Raw genomic sequence first — 9,139 nt, 5'->3', positions numbered from 1 at the left:
CGCCAGGACTACTGGGGCTGTAGTTCCGGCGCCGCCGCAAGGGTTGCCGGGAGCTGTAGTTCCCGCCAGGACTACTGGGGCTGTAGTTCCGGCGCTGCCGCAAGGGTTGCCGGGAGCTGTAGTTCCGGCGGACGCGCGGAGGGAGCCGCCCGGGCCGTGTCGTCAAGGCGGTTTATTGCGGAAGAAGCCGGCGGGAGGAGGCGCTGGGCCCGGCCCGCGGGGCGGGGGGGTCCCGGCCGCCTCCCGCGCCCCGCGCCCCGTGTCTGCCTGCGGTGCTCCCCGTGCGGCGGCGGCCGCCCTCCTTGCCGGTGCTGCGCGGGGCAGCCGGGACGGCTCCGTGGCCGCCCGTGTGCAGACCCTCGCACGGAGCCCGTCCCCGGCCTGTTGCAAAACGCTGCTTGCAGAAAACACAGATTTCTGGAAGGAGGCGGCTTCTGCGGTCYGGAAAGGAGGAGGAAACAATCCGTGCCGCTTCCGCCGCCCAGGGTCCGTCCCGCGTGGAGGCGGCGGGGGCTCCGTGCGGCCTGCCGGCTGCGGCGGCGCCTGGGCCGGGTGTGCGGGGGGTCCCCAGCGCTGCGCACACACACGCAGCAGGGCCCTGCGCCCCGGCCCCCCGGCCGCGCAGCAGCGCCTGTGCCCCCACACCCCCCAAGCGCCACCCCCATCCCTGCAACGCCCGCCCACGTTGACCCCAGGCCGGGCTTGGAGCCGTGAGCCGAGCCTGAGGCGGGCGCCGCGTCGGGCCGGCTCAGAGGCTGGGCAGGTTGCTCAGGTCGCTCATGACGCTGGAGTTGCTGGAGAGCGGCGCRCGGGGCCGGGGCGCCGCGGGGCCGCGCGGGCTGCCGCGCGCGCGCACCGAGCTCTCGCTGGACGAGGCGGCGGCGCCGGCGGCGCGCCCGCCGCACAGCAGGTCCCGCAGCGCCCGCCGCACCTCCGCGCTCCGCAGCGAGTAGATGACGGGGTTGACGGCCGAGTTGACCATGGCCAGCGCCAGCGTCCAGTCCAGGCTGTGCAGGTGCCCGCAGGCCCGCGGCTCGCAGGAGGCGTCCACGAGCAGCAGGGCGAAGAGCGGGCTCCAGCACACGATGAAGGCGCCCAGGATCATGAGCACCGTCTTGAGCAGGCGCAGCGAGCGCCTGCGGCCGTGCCGAGAGCTGCTCTGCCTGGAGCTGGCCTGCACCAGCTGGTAGATGGAGATGTAGAGGCCGACGATGCCCAGCAGGATGATGCTGAGCAGGACCACGGAGAAGAGGATGTAGCTCTTGGAGTAGAGCGGCAGGAGGAGGGAGCAGGCGCCGAAGTCGCACAGGCAGTTCCAGCCCAGCAGCGGCAGCAGCCCCAGCAGCAGYGCCAGCAGCCAGCAGGACACGATGAGGCCGCGCAGGCGCCGCGTCTTGCTGGCCTCGCTCTCCGCGATGGGCCTCACCATGGCACTGTAGCGCTCGATGGCCGTCACCAGCAGGCTGAAGGTGGAGGCGGCCAGCGCCACGAAGAGGACGCCCTCGCGCAGGAACCACAGCGGGGGCGACAGCTCGAAGGTCTTCCTGCCCGAGAGGCAGAGGTTGCCCAGGTAGGCGACGCCRGCCAGCAGGTCGCTCACGGTGATGCTGGCGATGCAGGAGTAGACCCAGCGGCGGGCGCGCAGGCGCCGCAGCAGCGCCAGCAGCACCAGCAGGTTCTCCAGGATGATGACGCAGCTGAAGACGACGAAGGCCGCGCGCGTGGCGCCCAGGCCCTCGTCGCGCGGCCGCCGCTTGGCCAGCTTGCCCGTGAAGTTGTAGTGCTGCAGGATGAGGCTGAGGTTGCCGGCGGCCGCCAGCTGCAGGCAGGCGCCCTTGCCCAGCCCGGGCTGCGGGGCCGGGCGCTGGGCGCCGTCCAGCAGCCAGCTCAGCCCCGTACCGTCCATCTCCACGGGGTGCGCGATGCGGCGGTGTTGAGCTGGGCTTTGCCGGGCAGCGGCTCCTGCGGGGCTCTGTCACGCACCGGGGACCGGCTGAGCCCCGTCCGCAGCCCCGGGCCCTGAAAGAGCGGGGTGAGGTGTTTTGTAAGGCCACGCGCCAGCACGGGCTTCCTGTTGTTGAAGTTTCCTGTTGTCAACTGGGTTATTGACAGCGTTTCGGGCGGTTATCGCTCCTCGGCGAGGAGCTGGCCCTTCGCAGCCTTGGCGCGGGAGCGAGGCAGCGCGTCGCGTCCCGCTCGGCGCCGGGGCACCACGGGGCAATGGGGCGGCGCTGCCCGTGGCGCTGGGCAGAGCTGCTGGGCTCATCAAGGCCGAGCGCGAGGAACAGCTCCCAGGGAGCCGGGGCCGTGGGTGCCTTGCCTCGGGTTGGATTCCCCTGGGCCCTGCAGGGCGCGGGGGGCGCTGGATCTGCTGCCCTGTGCCCCCCGGTGCCCCCCTGGTCCCCTGGGCTCCCCCACGGGCCTGATCCCCAGCCCGCCTCCTGGGCCACGTTCCCAGGCGCTGCCAATGCAGCGGATCTGGGCGCCTCCGGTGATGGGGGAGGCTCGAAGGCCTCCAGRGGAGGCCCAGCTGCTCCCGCCTCGCGGGGACTGGGCTGCTCGGATGTGCCCGGGACGCGCCCCGTGCCCTGGCGCCTCCTCCCAGCTCTGCGCCTGCCTGTCCGGCTCTTCCCACCCGGACTCCCAGGGGGATGGAGACCCCCGAGTGCTGCCTCGCGCCCAGCGCTGCGCCAGGGGCTCCGCGGGGACCCCCGTCCGGAGCCCGGACACGACCCCGATGCCCGTGCCCATCCCCGACCCGCTCCCATGCCTGGCACGGGGATCCCCGGTCCCATCCCGGCTCCCGGCGCTGCCCGGCGCTCACCTGCCCTTCCCGGCTCGCGTGGGCTCAGCAGGCAGCGGTGCCGCCGGTGCCAGGCCCTGCACGCACTGCGCGGCGGGGAGGGCTCCCTGTGCCAAATAAGTGAGAATTCTACCTAACACAATGAAAAAAGGAAAAAAAAAAAGAAAGGGGAAGTTACCACACCGCATTTCTCTGCAAGATGGTCCCACCCAAAACAGCTGCGAAAGGGCCCAGAGCAAAGCGAGGGCAGGCACCTCTGAGCTGGGCACGGCRGCAGAGCCAGCCGAGCGTCCTGCCTTCCCCCTGCAGCCCGGCACAGAGCCGCGGGAAGGTCCCCGGCTCCCAGCACGGATCCCGTGGGCCCGGGAGTGGGGAGTGATTGTGCGAGGGAGTCGCCCGCTGCCGGCTGAACCACGGGGACACGTGCAAGCCGAGCGCTTCTCAACAGCTCCGTCCGTCCCACTGCCTGCCCGGGGTGTCGGGGCTTCCCTGTGGGCAGGGCGGACAGGGACGGGAGCCGATGGATTCTGGAGATAATCCCAGGAGTGCAGGAGACAGAGCYGGGACGAGGCGCCGAGGGGAGCGAGGTCCCACGCACGCGGCTCCCACGCCTCGGCCCCGGTCTATCCCTGCTCCGGCCGCCCTTCCAGCTGCCCCTGGCAGGACAGGCCGGAATGTGCGCGGAATGCGGCGGGAAGGGGCTGGGCGCGGAGCGCCCCTCGCCACGCGCCGTGTGTGCGGCAGGGCACGAGGGGCCAGCGCTGCCTTTGTCCTCACGGAACCGCCCCCATTCCCGTCACAGCCTATTGGGAAGCTTGGCCTCTGGGTTAGACCCGGGCCYGGGTTTAGCCTGTCAACTCGAACGCAAGCTGCTTGTGTCCCCAGCATGGCAGATGCGCTTTTAGCASCAAATATTTTTAAAAGCGAGGCCTTCTGCCTTGCTCATTTCTGTTCGGTTCAGATTTCATGCAGCAAAGAAAGGGATCGCGGGAGGGAGACGACAATGCCCGTGGGAGAGCAAGGCGTGGGGCGGCAAAGCAGAGCKGCCGAGGGGAAAGAGCCACGGGGGCTGCGAGATAAAGCACCAACGGCTCCGCTCGAGGGTTTCCTGCTGCGCCATCCTGATTAAAACKTGCATTTTCCGAAGTAGTGATTAGCAAAGCGAGCGGCGCGCCGCGGCCCCGCTCCGCAGGTGTTTTTCTGCCCCAGGAAGGGTGGAGTTGGGCTCGTCCCAAACCGCGGGGGCACCTGCCGGGCRCGTTTCCTGGCCCACGCGCGGCGGGGCGGCGCTGCTGCCGCCGCCTGCGGTGCATCCCGGGCCCCGAGCGGCTCCGTGCATGGAATGCCCGGCGGGAATGGCCCCCGCAGCGCATCTCCAGGCTGGGAGAGGAGCGCAACTCCTCTCTGCTTCTCACAGCGCTGCTGACCTTAAACGGCAGAGCGGCGGTGCTGCCTTTCCTTTGCGTGGCTCTGCAGCGGGAACCTTGCGTTTGCTTCGTGCGAAAACCTCACGCGGAGCCCGGGGGCTGCCGAACGCGGCCCCTGCAGCACAGAGCGTCACCCGCGGGAGCGGGCAGCCCGCGGGGACCCGGCCCCGCAGCCCCCGTCCCGCAGCCGGTGCTGCAGCCCGCCCTGCGCTCCTGCTGCCCCCGGCGCTGCAGCGGGGACCGCGGCCCCTCTGTGGGCCTGGGGCTCCGCAGGGCCGCGGCTGCCCCACGGGCCAGGCCCAGCGCTGCATGGGGGGCTGCATGGGGGGCTGCATGGGGGCTGCATGGGGGCTGCCAGGGGGGCTGCACTGGGGCCACATGAGGGGCTGCAYGGGGGCTGCATGGGGGGCTGCATGGGGCTGCACGGGAGCTGCACATGGGGCTCCATGGGGCTGCACGGGGCTGCATGGGGAGCTGCACGGGGGCTGCACGGGGGGCTGCACGGGGAGCTGCATGGGGGCTTCATGGGGGGCTCCAGGGGGGCTGCCAGGGGGGCTGCACTGGGGCCACATGAGGGGCTGCACGGGGGCTGCACGGGGAGCTGCATGGGAGCTGCATGGGGAGCTGCATGGGGAGCTGCATGGGGGCTGCATGGGGAGCTGCATGGGGAGCTGCACAGGGAGCTGCATCTGCATGGGGGGCTGCAGCACATCGGTGCCTCCCGCGCCACTGCTGCGGCTCCTGCAGTGGATGCTCCCCGTCCCTTGCAGCGCGGGGCTGCGAGCTGCAGCGGAGCGGGGGCACACGGCAAATCTCGCCCCGCCGATGGCCTGTCACCACCGTGGTGGCGCCGGACGCGTGGGCGCGTGGCACCGGACGTGGCCGGCGCCGATAGCCGCGCGGGGCGCCGCACCGCGCCGATTAGCGCAATCAGGGCCCTGCACGCGGCTTCCGGGCGCGCCGGGCACCCGCTATAACAGCAGCCCGTGGGCACCGGGGCCTCCGCACCAGGACTGCAGCCAGGGCCGAGATGCGCCGGCCGCAGCCGCTGCTGCTGCTGCTGCTGCTGCTGCTGGTGCCCTGCGCGAGGGCCGAGGCCGGTGAGCGGGGAGGCCGGCGGGAGGCCGGGGCTGGAGCCCCGGGGGACCCCGGCTCAGCCCGTGTCCCCCCAGGCGCGTCGCGGGGCCGCATCGTGGGCGGCCACGAGGCGCAGCCCCACTCGCGCCCCTACATGGCCTTCCTGAAGATAGGGACCAMCTTCTGCGGGGGCTTCCTGGTGGCCCCGTCCTGGGTGATGACGGCCGCGCACTGCGCCCTGGGGTGAGCGCTTCGCACGGGCGCTGTCCCCAGCGCCGCCCGGCACCTGCCCCGAACGGGCTCCTCTTCMTCCTCCTCTTCTTCTTCTTCTTCCTCCTTTTCCTCCTCTTTTCCTCCCCTTTTCCTCTCCTTTTTCTCTYCCTTTCCTCCTCTTTTCCTCTCCTTTTCCTTCTCTTCCTCCACCGAGCGGCTCGTGCCGCGTGCCCGTGCCCGGGAAGCGGGTGAGCACCACGCAGTCTGTGCCTCTCCCGCTCTGCCCCCGGCCAGGAACATCACGGTCGTCCTGGGTGCCCACGACGTCCTSGAGCCCGAGAGGACGCAGCAGGTGCGGGGGGTGCTCAGGTACTACCCGCACCCCGACTACGACCCCGGCACGGTGGACAACGACATCATGCTCCTCAAGGCAAGGCGGGCACAGCGGGACGGGGCCTCCCCATCACGGGCTCCTCGCGCAGCACCGGGGTGCCCGGGTGCCCGTGGCAGCAACCTGGAGCCCATCGGGCCCCATGCGAGGAGCTTTCCCCTGTGCAAGGAGCTTTCTCCCCATGCAAGGAGCTCTCCCCCCATGCAAGGAGCTCTCCCCCAGCTGCCCCTCTCTGCAGCTCACAGCCAAGGCCAAGCTCAACAAGTACGTCAAGCCCGTGGCGCTGCCCAAGAGCAGCAGCGACCTCCCCGCGGGCACGCGCTGCAGCGTGGCCGGCTGGGGCTGCATCGACGAGGAGCAGGACACCGAGCGGCTCTTTGAGACCCAGGTCTCCATCTACAGCCGCAGGAAATGCACCCACTTCTACCCGGCGCTCACCAACGGCATGGTGTGCGCCGGCAGCTTCCACGAGCTCCGCGACGCCAGCCAGGTAGGAGCCCGCGCCGGAGCCCCGGCACCCGCGGGGAAGAGGCCTCCACAGCCCCCCTCGTTTCTCCCTAGGGAGATTCCGGGGGGCCCTTGGTCTGCAACGACGTGGCCGAGGGCRTCGTGTCCTTTGGGTACGACAGCCCGCCCGGCGTCTACGCCCGCGTGGCCAATTACCTGCCCTGGATCAGCAAGGTCATGAGGAAGTAGCGGCGGGCGCGGGGCTCGCCCGTGCGCCGGGGCCACCRCGGAGCCACCTTCCCTCCGTCCTCGTGTCACCCGGAGCCCCTTTTCCCGGGATGGGAACGGCCACCCCGGGGCCACCGCGAGCCCCTGCCCATTGCAGGAGGCGGCTCCTGGGCTCCACTCGGTCACTCCAGGACGGCAACGGTCCCGGATGGAGCAGGAGCCCCCGGGCACSGCTTCCTTGGCACGTGGTCCTTGTCCCTGCTCCTCGGCACGTGCCCCTCGTCCCTGCTCCAGCCTTGTCCCGCACGCAGCACCCACAGTAAAGGAAGCACTGCAGCCCCGAGCGCCCGTCTGCTCCTTCCTGCGGGAGCTGAGCGGGACGGCGGGACCGGGGAGGGCCGCGCGGCGCCGGGCGGCTGCGGGCTCAAGGGGACACGCATGAGAACTTGTCAGATAAGAACTTCCCAGTTTAAGAACTTCTCCACTGCGAGGGTTGCCAAGCCCTGGAACAGGGAGGTTGCCCGGGGAGGCTCCTGCTCTGGAGATCTCCCAACCCGTCGGGATGCACCCGGTTCCTCCGTGCTCCAGGTGTCCCTGCTGGAGCAGGCACCGCACTGGGTGATCCCTAGAGGTCCCTTCCACCCTCGACCATCCTGCGGTTCCGTGACACAGGAGGGGAAGGGCCGAGGAGGGTTTCAGCAACCCCGAACCCGTGCCCGGCGGGAGGCACCCGCAGGCGGCCCCGGCCCCACGGCGCTTCCAGTAGCTGCCCCGGGTGGCGGGAGGAGACGGCCCAGACAGAGCGGCCACACGACAGCCCTCAGACTCTCCCTGTCATTTCCTGGGAGCAGCRATGTCACTTCTAGCCCCCGGAGCCCACGCCAGCTTGGGGAAACCGAGACGAGTCCCTGCTCTGGGTTCTGCTAAGCGGCTATCAGCGAGGAAATCTGCGCGTGAAAAGACTACAGCTGCTTATCTGCCCCGCGCACGTCTTTCTCACGTCAGGGTTTTCCTAGCAGCTCCCGCCGCTGCAGCCTTCGCACGAGAATCCCTTTCTAGTGAAAAGGGGCTGGTTCCTGGGGCGCCGGAGGGAGGGCGAGTTGGGCGGCGGGGCAGGACGCGCGGGCCCCGCTCCGGCGGCACCCCAAGGGGCCGGGRACAGCGGCCGGCGGGGCGCCCAGGGGACACGGGCATTGCGGGAGCCTCTCAGCACCCGCTGCAAGGTCACGTCCCAACAGGACCGTGGCGGCCCCTGGATCCGCGATGGGGCAGCCCCCAAGGGGACCCCTCTCCGTCTGCCACGGGGTGGCGAGGCGCAGGACCCCAGGCGCGTCGCCCGCTCCTCCAGGCACCAGCACACGGCCGGGGAAGCCGGGCTGCCGGGAGCAGGGAGCTGCCCTCTCCTGTCTCCCGTTTGCTGGGAAAAGGGGCCGGGACCTTTGGGCACTCCGCCGGTTAGCAGCAGTGAGCACGGCTGGAAGGGAGCGCCCAAAACCGAGGCCTTTTGCTGCACAAATCCCAGCACCAAAGTGCCGGGATTTGAGCACCGACGCCGGGGTGACACAGCAGGGCCACCCGCAGGCCGCCGACCCGGGACGTGTCACCCTCGCGCCGCCGCGACCAGCGGGGTGCTGGAATTACATCCACATCCACCGTGCAAGGGCTGCTCGGCGAGCGCGGAGCTCCATCGCTTCGAGCAGGGTCCTCAAAGCCGTTGCACAGGCTGCGGCACTTGCACAGTGAGCAAACACAAACAAAACAAAGCCCTGGTTTTGCAAGGTGCTCGATAAACATCAAGAGCAATCAGAAGCTTGCAGCAACACAAACRGGCTGCAAGAAAAGCACACCTCGGAGGGCGAAGCTTTGGGCTCAACGCGCTCCCTGCAGTTCCAGTTAAAAGGCCATGGATAAAGCTGGTTCCAGGCTTAGCAGGATGTCGGACACTACAAGCCAGATCCCAGATAAAGGTGGTTGATGCCCAAGGCTAGAGCTGGCTGAATTCCCCTCGCAGAGTGCTGAGGTACGCACTTTGCAGACAGATTAATCAGATGAGCCCGGCCTCTGTGGTTTCCTGGAGTCTGGTTTTGGGCTATAAAACCTTCCTGGGAGCAAGGAGGGACCCCAGTGGCAGTGCAGCCTCCCAAGGAGCCGCCGAGGCCAAGGCTGTGCCATGAAGCGCCAGCAGCAGCTCCTGCTCTCGCTGCTGCTCGTCCTGTTCCCGCCGGGAAGCGCCCGTGAGTAGCAGCAGCCGTAGCGGGGGGCAAGGGCCGGGCGAGAGGCGCCCGGAGCGGCCGGCCCCGYGCCGGGTGCCACGCGGCCTCCCTGCGTTGCAGATCACTTCTGGAGCCGGCTCGGAGCGGGAGCTGAAGCCAAGGAGCTCTCCAAGCCCTACATGGCCTTTCTGCAGGGGCGGAACGGCCACTTCTGCGGGGGCTTCCTGGTGGCCCCCGGCTGGGTGATGACGGCGGCTCAGTGCGCCAGGTAGGGTTGGGCTCGCTTGGCAGCCCCGGCACCATGCGCAGGACAATACCTCCTCGGGGCCATGCAGGACGA

The 9,139-nt window shown here is 69.9% G+C and overlaps 3 protein-coding genes across 3 annotated transcripts in view; 2 read left to right on the top strand and 1 right to left on the bottom strand.

The window, feature by feature from the left end:
* Nucleotides 1-748: 748 nt before the first annotated feature.
* S1PR4 (sphingosine-1-phosphate receptor 4) lies at nt 749-1,906 on the bottom strand. Its single transcript, XM_026038786.1, has one exon. It carries the CDS (start codon nt 1,904-1,906, stop codon nt 749-751), a length of 1,158 nt encoding a protein of 385 aa, XP_025894571.1.
* Nucleotides 1,907-5,260: 3,354 nt separating this feature from the next.
* Nucleotides 5,261-6,607, top strand: LOC112946802 (duodenase-1-like). Its single transcript, XM_026038748.1, has 5 exons — nt 5,261-5,330; nt 5,403-5,550; nt 5,815-5,950; nt 6,150-6,401; nt 6,473-6,607. The coding sequence occupies exons 1-5, from the start codon at nt 5,261-5,263 to the stop codon at nt 6,605-6,607; spliced, it is 741 nt and encodes a 246-aa protein (XP_025894533.1).
* A 2,027-nt stretch (nt 6,608-8,634) lies between these two features.
* The window catches only part of LOC112946838 (granzyme-like protein 1), a 2,300-nt gene continuing 1,795 nt past the window's right edge, over nt 8,635-9,139 (top strand). Inside the window, 3 exon segments of the mRNA XM_026038785.1 lie at nt 8,635-8,737; nt 8,740-8,820; nt 8,920-9,067. Of these exon segments, the coding sequence (XP_025894570.1) occupies nt 8,635-8,737; nt 8,740-8,820; nt 8,920-9,067 (332 nt within the window).

The sequence above is a fragment of the Nothoprocta perdicaria genome, unplaced genomic scaffold (genome assembly GCF_003342845.1).
Source record: "Nothoprocta perdicaria isolate Ctin4 unplaced genomic scaffold, notPer1 scaffold_218, whole genome shotgun sequence".
NCBI lineage: Eukaryota > Metazoa > Chordata > Aves > Tinamiformes > Tinamidae > Nothoprocta > Nothoprocta perdicaria.
Note: the sequence above shows the minus strand (reverse complement) of the source record. Positions and strands in the feature narration are given on the sequence as shown.